Source organism: Loxodonta africana, chromosome 4 (assembly GCF_030014295.1).
Source record: "Loxodonta africana isolate mLoxAfr1 chromosome 4, mLoxAfr1.hap2, whole genome shotgun sequence".
In the NCBI taxonomy this organism is placed as follows: Eukaryota; Metazoa; Chordata; class Mammalia; order Proboscidea; family Elephantidae; genus Loxodonta; species Loxodonta africana.
In genome coordinates, this window is record NC_087345.1 from 91,826,851 (window position 1) to 91,844,957 (window position 18,107).

At 38.3% G+C, this 18,107-nt stretch overlaps 1 protein-coding gene across 3 annotated transcripts in view; it reads left to right on the plus strand.

Annotated features, from left to right (window-relative positions):
• LIMA1 (LIM domain and actin binding 1) overlaps positions 1 to 18,107 on the plus strand; it is a 101,157-nt gene that overhangs the window by 73,107 nt on the left and 9,943 nt on the right. For 2 of the 3 annotated variants that reach the window (XM_003405774.4, XM_064284240.1), the window contains exons 5-9: positions 6,720 to 6,804; positions 7,833 to 7,981; positions 11,301 to 11,408; positions 15,464 to 15,521; positions 17,064 to 17,173. In XM_003405774.4, the coding sequence (XP_003405822.1) occupies positions 6,720 to 6,804; positions 7,833 to 7,981; positions 11,301 to 11,408; positions 15,464 to 15,521; positions 17,064 to 17,173 (510 nt within the window). The remainder of the gene's footprint in view (positions 1 to 6,719; positions 6,805 to 7,832; positions 7,982 to 11,300; positions 11,409 to 15,463; positions 15,522 to 17,063; positions 17,174 to 18,107) is intronic. The other variant, XM_023556195.2, reaches the window with a different exon arrangement.

An 18,107-nucleotide genomic window follows, 5' to 3' on the forward strand; every position in this document is an offset into this window, starting at 1 on the left:
GAACCATAAATCTTAGGTTGACTCACTGTAGAACCTCCGATAGATACCATCTCTAGTGCTTTACATGTGGATAACTGGTTTTGCATATTATTATTATTAAATACATGCAAGAATTATCTTTGTTTTCTAGTAATACTCGTATATATCCTATTGAAACTAACTTTTTGCTGATATGTAATTTTAAAATGTAAATAAGACTACTCTCGGTGTTATTTTAAATGACCTTTCTATAGCGGTACATTTCTCATGAAGACTACATACCAGTATAATTTAAGTTTTCTTTACTCTTAATTAATACCTCTGAGTAATTCTTATGTGTTTTGTGATAAGACAATAATGGATCCAGGTATGAGAATGCCAGTCAAGGAATTCTGATCTCTCACACTGTTCCTTGCTCCAAATGCTGTCCTTGATGTGTGAACCAGAAAGCAGTCATCTCTTTTTTTCTGCTTACTTTCATCCCCACTAACTGCTTAATGGTTTCTAGCCAGTTTCATTACAATAAAATATGTTGAAAATAAATGTCAGGGGACTAGAACATTCTATGAGAAGCAACATTGGTTACTTTTGAATTTGAGGGGTCTAGAAAGACCTCATTTGCCCGCCAGCGGCACAATGATTAAGAGCTTGGCTACTAACCAAAAGGTTGGCAGTTTGAATCCACCCACTGCTCCTTGGAAGCCCTGTGGGGCAGTTCTACTCAGTCCTATAGGGTCATTATGAGTTAGAATCATGACTCGATGGCAACGAGTTTGGTCTTTTTTGGTTTATCACTACCCTTAAGGAGCCCTGGTGGCACAACGGTTATTAAGTGCTCACTCGGGTGCTAACCAAAAGGTTGGCAGTTTGAACCCCCCAGCCGCCCTATGGGAGGAAGATGTGGCGGTCTGCTTCCATAAAGATTACAGCCTTGGAAATCCTATGGGGCAGTTCTACTCTGTCCTATAGGGTCGCTGTGAGTCAGAATTGACTCAAAGGCAATGCGTTTTGGGTATCATTGCCTTTGTCTTCCTGCTATTGGAATCACTCCTGGATTAGATAACAGAGGTGTGTATCCAGATGAATATTTTAAAGAGTCATTTCCTCTAGCTTCTAACTCATCAGTGAGTTATGGTGAGTGAGAACTCCTCATCAAGATCATTGACACATAGATCCTAGAACTATAAGGGACTTTAAGAGGTTATTTAATCCAGCTCACTGTTCTCAGGTAGTTAGGATATTAAATTCGTAGTCATCGAGCCAACTCCAACTCATGCCGACCACATGTGTGTCAGAGCAGAACCGTGCTCCATAGGATTTTCAACGGTGGATTTTTTTTTCCAAGTATAGATCACCAGGCCTTTCTTCCAAGGCATCTTTGGGTGAACTGGAACTTCCAGCTTTTCAGTTAGCAACCGAGTGCATTAACCATCTGCACCACCCAGGAATTCTAGTTAAACCCATTGCCATGGAGTCAGTTCCGGCTCATAGCAACCCTATAAGGCAGAGTAGAACTACCCCATAGGATTTTCAAGGCTGTAGCCTTTCTGGAAGCAGACTGCCACATCTTTCTCCCCACAGAGCGGCTCATGGGTTTGAACCATTGACCTTTCAGTTAGCAGCTGTGTGATAGGATATTATAATCCCTGTTTTATAGATGGAAGCAGCTGAATTCAGAGAAGTTAACTGATATGCCCAGTGTCATGGGGCTAATTAATATAGAACAAGGACTGAAATTGTATACTTTGCATTCTATTGTATAACACTGTCGTGGATATTATAACAACTGTTTGTTGAATAAAATAACTGGCCATGACCCTACATATCTTTGAAATCTAATTTTCTCTAAAATGAGAAAAATTTAAAACATATCAACAACTGTATTCACAAAGATGTTAATTCTATAGCTTTGTTTTCTCCTAGATCCTCCCACATTTTATAGTCTCTTTCAACTGAATGAAAAGCACCAGGGCAATGAAGAGAAGAAACACATTGGAATGCAAGAGATTTGTACTAAAACTCTTCAGTTAGAACCCTGTAGTTTTGGGAGGTTTATTTTTATTGTTCTTAGCATGTAAATTAGTCATCTGAACAGTCTCCCTCTCTCTCTCTCACACACACACACACACACACACACAGAGACAAAGCTGGAAAGGAAAGGAAAAGAAAAAGCCATCATGTAAACGAAAAAAGAAGTAACCACCAATTGCATACAAGACTCTAGATCCTTTGGTTTTAGTTGCTGTGTATTCCACGTTTTGTGCTCTTTATTTTTTGTTTTTTTATATAATCCTTCCTACATATCTTCTACTTCATGTAGTTATCCTTTTATGGAAATATGATATTTCATTATACTGTTTAATCATGCCCCAATTATTTATTAGGTTGTTTTCTTGTTAATAGAAATGCCCTCAGCATCTTGGCAGCAATGTGTGTGTTTGTGTGTATATGCATGTTTTATTGTCTTTGGGCTATATTACTGAAGTGATATTATCGTGGTCAAAAGATGCAATCCATTAAACATTCTTCTTATGTATTTTCAGCTTGTTCTCAAAGACTGTACTATTTTGTAAAACCACTTTCACAATGCAAGGACATATTTGATTCCCAGACCCTCATCAGCATTTAGTTTGATCATTTTTATTTATTTATATTAATTTAATAGATATGAAGTATTACCTCTCCTCCCTTTTTTCCTAATTATAAGAGTAAAACATCTTTGTAGAAAGCTTAAAAATACAGAAAATGTAAAGATATCCCAGCACCTGGAGCTATCACCCAACTCCTTCTATGTTCACTGTTTTTCTTAAATGAGCTCTGTGTTTTCTAAGAGGCCCCTGGAGAAAGAAATGTTTCTCTCTTAGTAGTTTGAGAAATTAAGGTCAAATTTTATCTGTACCCCCTGCCCCCCACCCTTATATAGTTCAGCAAAGTCCCATTTTCCCCTAAAAGCCTCCCTTCCTCCACCCTTTACTTTGGAGGGACTAGAGAGTCAAAGGATTCCTAGGTGGTGCAAATGGCTAAGTGCTCAACTACTACCTGGTGGAGGTTGAACCCACCCAGAGGTACCTTGGAAGACAGGCCTGTTGATCTGCTTCTGAAAGGTTGTAGTTTTGAAAACCCTATGGAGCAGTTCTACTCTGAACACACAGGGTTGCCATGAGTCAGAATCAACTCAGTGGCAACTAACAACAGAGAGTCAGGGAAAGTCAAAGTCTAAAGGTCAAACGAAATGAAGGGAAGCAAGAGGCTCTCAATGCTAGTCTTTAACCTCTGGTAAATTAAAGTGTTGAAATCAGCTTTTAAGAAGAATTTTTCTTGAAAACAGGGATGGAGGAAAAGGGAAGCCTGCTTCATTACTTCAGTAGTTGGAACCCAGCTTATTTTATTTCTTTTTTAAAAAAATCCAGAAAAAAGTAAATTATACATCTGTATCTGTACGTGTTGGTGCATTTGTTTATGGATTTACATAGAGTGTTTAAGGGGTGTTCACACAGAGTTACAGTCAGTTGGTAAGAAAGAGAACTTTCGGGATGGGGTGAGGCCAAGCCTTAAGAAATTCCAGAAACTCTTTAAAGTGTCCTGCCTTCCCTTTCTTCTCTTAATACATTACAATGATTAAAGCTTCCTGAGTGTCTGAGTAAAAACGGTTGAAATGTGATAAAGATGTGATAAAAACAGAGAGTATTTTAATATCAGAATACCTGTTTTTCTTCTTCCTATGCTCTTTTCTGTACTTGAGAAATATCAAAGGAAACTCTTCCTTCTTCCTGTCCCTCATATTACCACTTGTAAAATGAGGATCATAAATTCCATCTTAAATGCATATGAGATATTGTTGTTATTAATGTTTGACTGGTTTGGAGGTAAAAAGGTATTGGAGGGAAGAAAAAAAAAAGCTCAGTGCTTCACCTGGGATCTTGTTAAAGCTATCTCAGAGCTGTAGTCCTCCTCAGAACTGATGTCGGGATAACTTTGACTTCCAGAGACACATCTCTATTTTTCTCTAAGCCCATATGACTTTGTACGCTTTTTTAGTATTTTCAAAGAAAGAAAATAATTCAAAATATTGATAACCTCGAGGACCAGAAGACTTTAAAATGATACTCATTTTATTTAATCCAGGAGTTTAAATAAAAAGCTACAAAAGATGGGAAAGTTAGGAGCATTTTGTGCATCTAAAGCCAAAGACAGCCCTTGCTCCTGGCAGACCATATGGTCTGGTTCTTGATGGTTTTGCTTCCGGCAACACCAAGTGCAGGGACTCAGCTCCTGGCAGAGAGAGGGGTGTATGACTAGAGCTGCAGACAGAAAACTGAACTCTGCAGGTTGCAACATGTAACGCATACTCTTGAAATTGTACTTGAACTTTACCTTTGACAGAAAGTAAATATTTGAAATGTTGCTTCAGTATTAAGAATGCAGAACCCATTCCCTTTTGGTTTAAAAAAAAAAAAAAATTGTTTCCCAGGCTTTCTCCCTTTTTGAGTCCTGAAATTCTAATTTTTATAGAGATCATCTTACAGTACAGCAGCATTTGGAATAAATCTTTGGAATTTCCTTTACTTAATGATCAGCAAATGAGAAATGTGTTGAAAACAAAACAAAAATATGTGGACGGAGGGTGTCCTGCCAAACCTAACCTTCCCCTTGGCTGGTGACCTTCATTTCCAGACAAGACCTGCTCCCGTAGCAGAAGTATGTTATGAGTCATATGGACGAGGTTGATGTTAATACAACTGGGTTGAGGATGATGTGGCAAGGTTAGAGTCACTATAGCTTATTGTGGTTTTTATTAAAATAGATTTAATTAATAGTTTATTTTTGTTTTCATTAAAAATAGATTAATTAATAATATGAATAGCTGACTAGAGATAAATTATATTAAACACATACTGAATTTGCAGGAAACTATGTTCCTACTTAAGGGGCTCTGGTGGCACAGTGGTCAAATGCATAGCTGCTAACCAAAAGGTCGGCTGTTCAGACCCACTCAGCCATTCTGAAGGAGAAAGATGTGGCAGTCTGCTTACAGAAAACTTACAACCTTGGAAACCCTGTGAGGCAGTTCTACTCCTGTAGGGTCGCTGTGAGTCAGAATTGACTCGATAGCAGTAGATTTGGTTTTTTTGGGTTTATGTTCTTACTAGTGTGATACAAACTTCTTGGCTCTGATTTCTGAAGTGGCTTTTTTTCCATCCCAAGAGAGGTTAAAAAAATTTTTTTTTAAATGATAGTTTCACCTTCTTAAACTTTATTGTTAAGTTGATTAGCTGTCCATTAAATATAAAGTTTAAATAACTATTAATGTTGAATTCAAAAGCGTGCCAGGTGTTTTACTTGCCTATCATATGGGATTTCACCTATCTCTCCTGCTTCAAGTTATCTAGAAATCAATTGAGATTTGCATGATAGGACCTGGTTGAAGGCTCTCATTACAAGCTGAACAAACATGATATACTGTGTACATGCACTGTGTCTGGTAACATTCTGTGACACCAAGTAGCTTCCTCTCAAGTTACTTTTCCAGTCTTAAAAACTACAGTTTATATCTTTAATTGGAAATCTACTCTAGTACTTTATTAAAAAACCTGTGCCATCCACTCTTCGGTAAGTGCTGGAAATATATGGATGGGAAGTCATAGTCTCTGCCTTCAGTGAGCTTACAGTCCATTGGAGGGACAGTCACACAACAGTTTGATAAGCATTGCAATGGAGGTGGGAACAGAGGAAGAACTACCTAAAATTATGTAGGAGAAGTTAGGTGGATTTCCCAGAGGAGATTTCACTTAAGCTGGGTCTTGAAGGAACAGGCATTTGCTAGACAACAGAAGGACGAAAGGGTAATCTGGGTAGAAGGAACCTCATTTACAATAGCATGGATCTCACAGGTAGTTTGCTTTTTCTGGAGGTAAGGGGTGAGGCAGAGAATTCCCAGAGAAGGGGCTAGATAGGTAGGAACCAGATCTAGAATAGGTCTTCTGTGATATACTGAGCACTTTGAATTTAATTTGGTTTTAACTAGGAGTGATAGGGAATCCTTAAAGAATTTTGAACAGGAAAGTCACATAATCATATTTCTGTTATGGGATGATTACCTTGGTAGCAACATAGAACCCAGATTGGAAGGTGAGGAAGAAACAATTAGAAAGTAATGCCGTAGTCCAGGGAAAAGGTGTTGACCATGTGAACCAAGGCAGCAACAGCAGGGATAAAGTGGGATGGAGAGGGGAAACAGCAGGTAGTACCGTCAGGACTTGGCAGTTTGGAGGGACACGTCATTGTCATCTGGGATATGATGACTCCCTTCCAGTAATTGTTCAATCTAAGTTATAAGACTTGCTGGTTAAGCTAGTTGGGCAATGATCATTAACATAAAACATTACCTACGTAGAGTTAGTTTTCCCTGGGCACTTGTGAATATGTAGTAGTTGGTATTTGTAAACAGCAAAAAAAAAAAACCCAGTGCCGTCGAGTTGATTCCGACTCATAGCCACCCTATAGGACAGAGTAGAACTGCCCCATAGAGTTTCCAAGGAGCACCTGGCAGATTCGAACTGCCGACCCTTTGGCAGCAGAATAGTCTAGAAAATTCTTTGGGATATAAAAACCAATATAAAATTTCATCTCTTCTGGATTTTATTTAAAAAGGAGGTTTGCAAGTCTCTTTTCTGAATATTGCATCAAGTGTTTCCCATCTTCTCTGCAAAGCGTATTTTTAAGTTTTGTTTTCTAAACAGATGCTTCGAACCCAGAGCCCAAGTGCAGGTGGAAGGAGAATCTCTGAAAACAGGTATTCTCTTGACGACTTGGAGATAGGCCCAGGTAAGGAGAGAGTTCCATGTGTGAAGTCCTCTAGGAAGTGCTAATTAGTAGCAATATCTTTTGGCCGCAAGGCCAATACTTTTAAAAGAAGAGTGGCAGTTAAGTATTATGCTCTTTTAAAAACTATCTATATGGGATCAAATTGACAGCAGCAACTGGAATGATTAGATAGGATCCTCGGGGGGCAGTGAGTTTATGTTGATGCAGGAGGAAAAACTCAGAAAAGGAGAGTGAGAATGGTTGCATAACTCAAAGCATGTAATCAGTGTCACTGAATTACACACGTAGAAATTGTTTAATTGCTATATGTTTTGCTGTGCATATTCTCAACAACAACAACAGAATAAATTTTGTAAAATAGTTAAAAAAAAAAAAGGAGTGGCGGAAATTAAAAGGAACTCTGTTAGATACAAGCCATTCTGAAATCACATTGCTCTCTACAAATAGCTCATCTGTATTTTTAATCCATCTTTGTCAGTGATAACCTGTGGTAACCAAAGAGTACCTTTCAGCAGTTAACAAGGGAAGTGCTACAGAGAGTTTGGGCTCCACAGTCATCCAGGGCATGAGGGTTTCCATGCATGGGCAGTGTCACCTATCAAGATTGGTTATCTTTTATTATCAGTGGTAATCTAAAATGCCTTTAGAGCAGAATTACTATGTTTAGAAAAGAGCATGTACAGACACTTCACAAAAGAAAAAAAATATAAGGAGTAAACACAGGGAAAATCATCAGCCTCCTAGTAATCAAGGAAATAAGAAATGCAAATTGAAACTGCAATTGAGAGCTCATTTTTTTGCATGTTAAATCAACCAGAATTTTAAAATATGTACTAATCATGGTAAGGGGTTCTCCTTTTAATGTTGGGAAGTGAGTGAATATTACCTTATAAATTTCTGATTTCTTTCTTTGTACTTTTAGTAGAAGAAATCAGCCATTAGATTGCAATAGCCCAAAATTTAGAATCTTGAAACCATTTGAATCGCATTTTATCTTCTGATAAAGCATGTTATTTGCATGCTTTCAGGTCAGTTGTCATCGTCTGCATTCAACTCGGAGAAAAGTGAGAGTAGGCGAAATCTGGAGCTCCCACGCCTGTCAGAAACCTCTATAAAGGATCGAATGGCCAAGTACCAGGCAGCCGTGTCCAAACAAAGCAGTTCAACCAACTATACAGTATGTGTTCCACATCATTTATTTATTTCTCATCCAGCAAATGTTCACTGAGCACTAGAAGTAGGCAATGTCTTCCAGACCCTTACCTTGGAGCCCTGGCTCATCCCTGGTCCTCTGATGATTATTTTCCCCATAAACCTTACCCTAGCTTCATTGGGAATCCTGACCATGTTCTAGTCCTGATTTTGCTTTCCTGGGCCTCATTCTCACCCCACTCATTTGTGTGTGTGTGTGTGTATGATGTTACCATCCGGTAATGTCATTGAGAATTTTCCTGGCTCTTCTACTTAACCTTTTTTGTTTTGTTTTGTTAAATAAGTAGCATTTTATAAATTTTCACAGAACCATTGATTTTATTTTGTTTTTTGAGGGGATAAAGGGAGAATATCGGAGAGATATTTGATATGTTCCACATTAATGTGGGGACTTTTTGCAGTATTTTTATTGAGATACAATTCATATAACAAAATTTACCATTTGAAAGTGTACATCCAGTGATTTTTCCTGTATTCACAGGGTTGTATAACTATCACCATTATCTGATTCCATAAAATTTTCATCACCCCAAAAAGAAACCCCAGACCTGTAAGCCAAATCAAAAAAACCAAACCCATTGCCATTGACTCGATTCCGACTCACAGGGACCCTGTAGCGACCCTATAGGACAGAGTAGAACTGCCCCATAGGGTTTCCAAGGTAGATTCGAACTGCTAACGTTTTGGTTAGCAGTCATAGCACTTAACCACTACAACACCAGAGTTTCCCCATAGACCTGTTAGCAGTCACTCCCAAATTTCTCCTTCCCTCATCCCTTGGCAACCGCTAAGCTAATTCTGTCTTTATGGATTTACTTATTCTAGACATTTCATATAAATGGAGTCATACACTATATGGTCTACTTAATCTTTAATCTTTATTATGTAATGGTTTTTCTAAACAGAGAGCATAGTGGATAAGAAAAAGGGAAAGAAATGACAGAAAGATGACATGCTCAGTAAGCACAAAAATTTGGTATTCTAAATAGAATGGTCTGTTTATTTTGTATTCTACTAGGCTTAACTGGCAGGCTGACACTATAAAAAAAAATAGAACTGCTTAATTGAAGTTACCTTTAAAAAATACCATTTACTCATATACACACACATACATGTATATGTGCCTTTCAAACATTTGTTCCTTCTAAGATTCCAAATTACAAACCATTAATCTCTTTGATGTCCTAAATTTTTAACAAAATTGGAAGAATAGTATTGAATTTTACTTATTCTCAGGCAGATTGAAATGTGCATCCTGGGAGTTAAGCCTTCTTTTCTCGACATTATTAAGTATGCATTCTCCCATCGCATCAGTAGCTAATTCTCTGGGCAATGGATGATTTCATCTTGATTCTTCACTGTGGTTTTAGAAGAGATGATGTGTGTAAGTCAGTAGCAAAGTAGGCCATCACAGACTCATTATTCACTGTAAGTGTGAAAAATGAGCAAACTTAAACTTCTCTTAGAAAGCAGGTCAGGAGATACAGAGAGTAGGTGATCTGTGGAACCAGTCCTTTTGCTGCTCCTCAGCGCCCTCCTGCTACAAATATTCCAATCAAGTCATTCCCTAAGTGAAAAAACCTGTTCAGTGACTTTTTTTTCATTCCTAATAGTTTTCGTTTGGTTTTTTTTTTTTTTTAATAGAGTCTCTGCATTGCAGTTCTCCTACTCTGGAAATTTTAAGAGTTCAAAAGTCTTTAGGAATTCTTGTAAAAAGTACACTTTTATCTCATCCCAAAAGAATTTCTCAGGCGCCTTAAGAATATGGTTGTAAGAAAGTGCACACCCCTGGCAATAGTTCTGGAGGCTGGGGTTTGAGATAGGCTCAGGAATGAGTTGGGCTGTAATGTTGTGTTCTTCAGTGCTGGCTGCCAGCTCCTCCTCATGGATGCACCTCCAGGAACTGTATGCCTTAATATGGAATACCACACCTGAGTAAGCCAGTCACACTCACACTGCCTTCATTGACCCTGTGGCCATAAATTGTTGAATTTCCTCCTCATGTGTAAAGATGCACAGAGAACAGAAGAGTACTAGATTACTAAATTATTAGAAGACTACAGGAAACCCTATGGGGCAGTTCTATTCTGTCATATAGGGTCGCTATTGATTTAGAATTAATTCGATGGCAGACAAAACAACAACAGGTAGAAAAGGAGTTCCTGAGTGGCTCAAACAATTAACATATTCGGTTGCTAACCAGAAGGTTGGAGGTTCAAGTCCACCTAGCATTGCCTCAGAAGAAAGGCCTGGCAATCTTATTCCAGAAAATCAGCCATTGAAAACCCTATGGAACACAGTTCTACTCTGACATACATGGGGTTGCCATGAGTTAGAGTCAACTCAGCGGCAGCTGGTTTAAAGGTAGGAAATGTCCATATTCACCTACCTATATGTTGATTTTGGAAACCCTGGTTGCGTAGTGGTTAAGAGCTATGGCTGCTAACCAAAAGATTGGCAGCTTGAGTCTACCAGGTGCTCCTTGGAAACCCTGTGGGGCAGTTCTACTCTGTCCTAGAGGGTTGCTATGAGTCAAAATTGACTTGACAGCAATGGGTTTTTGGTTGTTTGGAATATGTTGATTTTGAATCTAATAGATAAAGTTAATTTCAATATTCTGCCCAACTGTCCGTTACAAGAAAAAGAAAATGATTATACTTACATAAATTCCATGCTTTTTTATGTCAAGGCTCTGTTATGAGGTGTAAAATAAGGTATGTAGTTAATAAAATGTATGAATTTTATGTGAAAAACATGTTTTGAAAGTCCCATAAGAAAGATTGTTTTCTGGTATCATTAAATGTATTTTTGGTTTTTGTATGTATACATCATCCCTGTCTCTTTTTCCAGGCCGGGCATTTATTTGTATGGTCAGTATATTTTCTTAATTATTGGCACTTGGCATCTTCTTTCCTCTGCTCCAGAATGGTCTTTTCTGATAAAACTCACAAGCTTTGCATTCCCACAAGCTCTGCTGCTAGAAGAGTGAATCACAAGAATGTGTTTGTCTGTGTTGATGTGTGTGTGTATTCTAACGAGCATCCGGTTTTAGACTAGTGTACAAATACTTAACTCGGAAGTATGTGTCCACAAAGCTGCTTTTGTCATTTCACTAGTCTACGGGTTTTGCTCGTGAGAGTTAGGGGGTTGATCTGACCTGACACGTCTTAAAAGAAAAATTATTTTAAATGTCCCAAGTTTTCTTAATAGATGTGCTATGAAGAGAATGGAATGGTGAGAATTAAAAAAAAAAAAAAAAAATCACAGGTTTTTTTGTTTTGTAGAGTGACTTGAGAGTCAGTGGTAGTGAAATCAAAGCTCATAAACTGGAACAAAAGGAGAATGTGCCCCCAGGTCCTGAAATCTGCATCTCTCATCAGGATGGAGAAAAGGTAGGTTGAAAAGTCTGATGTCCAGTTGCAAAGGAAGCATGTGTTCTAAATTAGATACTTAAAATTAGAAACAGCCCTAACTCTAGAGCTGTAGAGTGTCTGGGAATTTGGTAACAGCTGCCAGGACAGATTGACATTTTTCAGGTCACATAATTTCTGTTGGAGAGCTCTGAAACGTATAGCTGACCAAACAGTGAGCCTTCACTGGAAAATTCTTTTGCTCAGCAAATACTCAGAGGGCAGAGAGCTAAAATCTGTTTTGATTAGAGATTTATCTTCAAAGTACTTGTATATTTTTAATTTAGGTATATATTTAAAACATTTTTTGTAAGAAAATCTTGTTCTTTTTTTTCAAAAAGTATTTCGAAAGCTAGGCACTATACTAAGCTTAAAAAAACTAGACCATTCCATGTGGTCTTTATCTGCAAGGAAGCTAATAGTTCAAGAGGAGACAACAGTAACAGGTCGGCCATCCTAAAACAATGTAATGAGTTTGGTGAGGGGGCGTACAGGGCCACCGAGGCTCAGATGAAGGACATGTAACCTGACTTCCTCTCGAAGATCATGTCTAAGCCATGTCTTAAAGAATGTGTGGGAATAGGCCAAGTGAATAAGGAGAATGTTGAGTAAAGAAAAAGAAGAACATTCCAGGCAGACCCAACATGTGCAGAGGTTTGGAAACCAGAGATCCCGGTACATAGAGCATGAGGTACTTAGAGGCAGAATGAGAGATGGGTAGAGAGTGAGGGCCAGGGTGAGGTCTTGAAAAGCTTTTTATGCTACCCTTAAGAGTTTGGATCTAGCTCTGCAGCAGTGGAAAGCCACTGAAGGATTTTAAGCAAATCACATTGTGTTTTATGCATTAATCATTAGATGAATGGTTTAGTTTGAGTAAGTAACAATATTTATGTCAGATGAGGGTATCATTTTCTCTTGCAATCCGGTACCCAATCTTTTTGGTCTTTCTGTCAATATGATGGAAACTCTGGTAGCATAGTGGTTAAGAGCTACAGCTGCTAACCAAAAGTCCGGCAGTTTGAACCCACCAGACGCTCCTTGGAAACTGTACGGGGCAGTTCTACTCTGTCCTATAGGGTTGCTATGAGTCGGAATCGACTCGATGGCAGCGGGTTTGGTTTTTGGTTTTGGTCAATGTGATGATCAAATATTAAGCAAGATAAGAAGAAAGAGCTTTCAGATCTATTATAGTGATTAATCTTAGGAGAAAAAAATCACTGCTCCTGATGCCGTTCTTCAAAAAAGATGGGTCAAGAGCAATAGTTCTCAAACTTATTTGACTACAACACATTTTGAAAAGTGTGATGTATTAACAGAATACTAACGGGAATTTATGAGATAACACTGCACCCTTGGATCAGAGTAGATACACAGAAAAAATCGCCTTATATCAGTGGCTGCAAAATTCGATTCATAGAATGGAACAGAAAAAATTTTTAGAAAAATTAAATCACTATTTTATTTAAAAAAATTACAAATGTATATTAAAATAAGACAAATACTTGGCAGTCATGTATTACATGATCACACAGTCCTCAGATAAAATTACATACATCCTTGCAACAATGGGCTCATGAATGAGTCTGTAGATCACATGTCATTTATCAAGTGTACTCTCATTAGGCTACCCGGTTTTCTCAGGCTTGGCATGCCATTTTTTAAATGGGAGGCTATTAAGGATAACTAAGTACATTTTTTTTAAGTACGTATGTCTGGTATTTGTCTTAGATTCCCTGTGCTGCTATAACAGAAGTGGGTGGCATCAAAGAACAGAAATTTATTTTCTCACAGTCCTAGAGGCTAAAAGTCCAAATCAGGGTCTCAGCCATGTTGATTCCTTCCTTGTCAGTAGCCCCAGGTGTTCCTTGGCCTTCCTTGGCTTATAGACAATCCTCACTCGGCATCTGTCTTCTCCTGTTTGTGCATATCTTTATGTCTAATCTACTCCTAATAACTCAGAAGTTATTAGACTTAGGACCCACCCTTGGTGACACAGTGGTTAAAAGCTCAGGCTGCTAACCAAAAGGTCGGCAGTTCGAATCCACCAGCTGCTCCTTGGAAACCCTATGGGGCAGTTCTGCTCCGCCCTGTAGGGTCGCTTTTTATTAGAATCAGCTTGACAGCAACAGGTTTGGTTACTTGGGTATGATCTGAATAACATAACAAAGAAAACTGTGTTTCCAAACAGGATTATATCTGCAAGTACAGTGGTTAAGATTCCAACACATATTTTGGGAAGACACAATTTAATCCATAATAGTATTTTTTCTTACAAACCGTAAAATAGAGGTTTTAAGAGAAAAATATTCCCGGCATGGAAATTCCCCCATCCACCCCAGGAGCAGAGTTTGGGAAGTAATCATCTGGAAAATAATGCTTGTGTAGCCCCTAGATCTAATTTCATGTTTCCTTGTTGATTATCTTCATGCTAATTTGAAACTGGAACTCTGAGCTAAACTGGAGGATCAGAACATTTTAATTATAGCCTAAAAGGGCATTAGTGCAGCTGAATCACAAACTGGGGAGTGGGTGGGGAGGAAAGGGGATAAAGATAGTGCATATTCTTTGAGCATATCCTGCAGGTTTATAAACCCATGGCTGCCTTAAAATTCGCAAGATTTATCAAAACCTCTGCTTTCCTTTTAGCTGTTTGCCTAGCTTTTGTTAACCAATACCTAAGCATTATTTGCACTTTGGCTTGTTACAAAACGACGTTAATGCTAGAGCAGACTTGCCTGAAATGGAGTATTTTGTCAAGGTATTGTTCCTCCCTTTCTCCTCTTATGAATGAATTTGTGCTTTCCTTTAATGAAGTGTTTGAACAGAGTCTCACATGTTCTCGCCTGGCTGTTCCTGCAGTGAAGTCATCTGGTTGGGCATGTGCAATGATATCATAATTGGCATTAAGTTTACCCTGCAGGTTCAAGGCCGCCATATTAGAGATGAGAGAAGAACATCCTGGGGTGGATGTACTGACTAATTAGCCAGAATTGAAGTGTTTTTTTATGGCCGTACAAAACTTTCAGAAAATTTATTCCATATCTTTAAATGAGATAATGCATATAAGGTGATTAGTCGAATACCTGGCACATAGGAAGCACTCAATAAGTGTTGGGTGTTATTAATCGGTTTGTTTTATGCCATGTCAGAATTCCTGTCATGAAAAGAGAGTAGTTGAAAAACCAACTGTGCTGAAAATCAGGTGTGGTCAGCCAACAATTTAATCTTGATTGCAAATTTATTCATTCAGCATGGCCCCCAAAACCCCTGACATCTGAATTAAAGACTATTCCATGAAGGGTCCACACTGGGTCACCTATTGATCTTTTATGATTTTGGGTGTGGAGGATAATACAAGGAAGGCACAGGGGCCAGCAGAAAGCAGGGAGAAAGCTAATAGAAAATTCTTTTACTCAAATTTTATGGCTTCTGGGAAAAAATACATACCTACGCATACGAGCTGCCATCTTGTTAAACGCTGCAATTTGGAGACTGGGATTAAAAGGGAAACTATCCTTGAAGATAATATCTAAGGTTAGTTTTAGGTAAATTTGTTTTCTAATTATCAAAAAGTCTTCTGTACTGGCAAGCTTGTTTCACCAGAATGCATTTGGTTGGGATATAAGGAATTGAGGGGGATGGAGGGAAGAGTAAGTATAGCTCCTCTATTTGAAGACTTAATCTTGCCTTGGAGTGAGTTATGGCGGGCTTTGCTCTCCCTGATGGAGGGTTTTTGTTTTGCTTTGTTTTTGGAGAATGAAAGGATATGGTTTAGAAGCTCTTTTATAAAGGGAGATGATGCACACTTTTGGCAGCTGAATGCAGTCTGTTTCTCACGTTGCTCTGTAATTGAGAGGCATGTTAATATCCTCATAAAAGACATTTTGCTGCCTCTTGTTTAAATGCTCAGCTGTTCTGATGCCCGTTATTCCCCCCAGGCAGCCAGTGACTGACTGGAGTCAGCAGGTTTTTATGGCATTAACAGCAGTGTGCTCTTTTATTTTTAATGTGATTCCTAATCACCCCCTTTTTTGTAGGTTTCTGCAACTGAGAATAGCCTGGCATTCCGCTCCTCCCCTGCTGACGATGACTCCCGTAAGCATTTGTTGTTAGAGCTTGGAGGTTAAGGTCCTTATTCCTCATCCTGTATTTCTTTAGAGAGTGTCCCCATTACTATCAGCACCGAGAAAGTAGCATATCAAATCCAACAATTTAGCAGATGAAATTCTTCACTCGGTTTTAAGGACTGATGCTTGCATACCCTTCACACATTTCATTGTTTAGAGAGAAGTGTTAAGTTCAATTAAATATGATTTGCTTGGGGCAAATGGATACTTTTGATGCTTCTCTCCTTGCACTTCTCCTGTCTTTTATACGAAACCCTTTCAGGGTTAAAGCTGTATAAACTTTTTGAAGCTTTTTTTTTTGAAGTTTAATTTTAATAGAAGTTGACCAAGAAGGGTTTTATTCATTTATAGCGATAAAAAATTGGAATTTGAGTAACCTAAAAATTTTTTTTCCTACTCATCTTTTTTTTTTTTTCTACTCATCTAAATATGTAATCTACCTTCTAGCCATTTTCTAGGCGTTTTCCTGCTGAAAGAATACTGTGCTGAATTTTGTTACCTTTTCATCCTATTTTGGAATCATTCTGAGCCTCATTTCTCCCAAAGACGAAACCTCTGGTTTTTACTTTACTATGTCCCCTTTTGATTCTGATTTTCAGTGTATTGTTTGGAAATACATTTATGGATTTCTAGCTTCTCCCCAGGCTAACTAGTTTACTAGACACTAGAAACTCCACAACTAAAATAGAAGTATGAGCTAAGAGATTTCTGGTAAACCCTACTTTTTTTTTTCTACCTTAAAATTGCAGAGAAAAACTTGCCTGCCTGAATCCAAGAACATTCTTTTGCAATCATTTTTCTTGGACTGGAAATGTTTCTGAGTTTTTACTAGGTTTGCAGAACACTTTTTTAAAAAATAAACCTGAATCTTTTAGCAACTCTAGATTTTAAGGAATTTTTATAGTTCCTCAGTGGCTGTGTAAATGACTTTTCTGTGCCTCTTCCTAATTCTATAGGATGACTATGGTGGCAGGAAATAACTCACTCTGGTGGCATTTCAATGATTATGGGAAAAAAAAAAAAAACATTGTGGCACCCTTTCCCATAACCTTCATCTATGAATCCCTGCTATAAGACTGATCAAAAAGAAAAGTGTCAGATTACACACACAGAGAGTATGACATTTCTGCCCACGTATCCCCCCATTGCCCGACTTGAGCTGAAGCACCTCGGAAGGAGTGATTGGAAGTGCTAGCTACCAAAAGCTGTAAACAGCCTTTTAAAAATGACAAATGCTACAGAGCAGAAGGTTCTTTATACAGGGTGGTTTGGAGTCATGCAGTGTGTGGCCAAGGGTGAGAAAGTCTTCTAGTTGAGAACTCAGTTTGTGAGAGGACCTGAGAGGGTAGCTTTTGGTGTTAAAATATTTTTCAGCAGGTAAGCTGTGTTTTTTTTTGGTGTTGAAAAGACCTGTCTTTACGGGGATTGCCTAAACTTTGCTTTTGGGAGGAACCCTTTCTGAGACTTCTCATGAGATGTGTAAAATGCTTTTCTTTTGTAACTGAACCAGGTAGCTCCCTGGTTAAGAGTGAGATCCAGCAGCCTGTCCATCCCAAGCAGCTGACTCCAGATGCCAGAGCCTCCAGCCTTTCTGAAAGTTCTCCACCCAAAGCAGTGAAGGTATGATGGCTGTTCGTCTCTGCTCTGATCTTTTAGATATTGGTTTACTGGTAGAGTGAATTGCACCTTTTATCACTAGCCTGCTTTAACTTTCCTAAGAATGACAATGCCAAATAAGTGTACGCTTAAGCTGGTCATTTTCCCCGGAAATCTTGTTCTTTTGTGCCGGGGGGTAGGGGGGGACATTCACTAATATCTCAGTCTGAAAGCTGGAAAGCTGATGAACATTTTAAGAAAATCTAACATTAAAGAAAAGAACCAGAAGTTTTATTTTTTAAAGAATGTCCAAGGTCATAAATTGTGAATGGGTAAAAGCCCCAATATGGGAAATATGAGACATCTGTTAAACTATAATCAGCCTATCAGATGGAGATATGCAATGTCACCTTAAAGATGGTGGTGACTCCCTGGCCACCTGACCATAACTTGATTGGTTGTTAGCATATTTAAAGAAAGAATGTGTCCATCGGAATGGGGTTGGCAGGTTCATTTTCTGTAAAAATGAGCATTCAGGTAACACTTACGCTAGGGTATAATATCAGATGTTAAAGAAGGTACAAAATTTTTGTATCCTAAGAAAGTTTTACTTAATCTGTGGTCTCCTTTTATTCCCTATTTTTTTAAAATGGAAAAACAGTCCTTCCCTTTCTATGAGCAAACTTATATTCCCAGAAAAAAGAATAAAAAGTTTATTTTAGGCTCCTTAACTGACCTGTTTTAATTGCATGCTTTGCTAACACAGTGCTAATTTACCTATTTGGATTAGTAACTGAACATACCCACACTTCTTTAATGTCTTTCGCCTCTGGTGCTCTCTTAAGGCGCTTGTTTTTTTGTTTGTTTGTTTTTTCCAAAAATTTTGACTTTTGAGAGAGACTCAGTAGGTAGAATTAGTGTTGAGGTGGTTTGTGCAGCCCCAACCTCATGCACATGT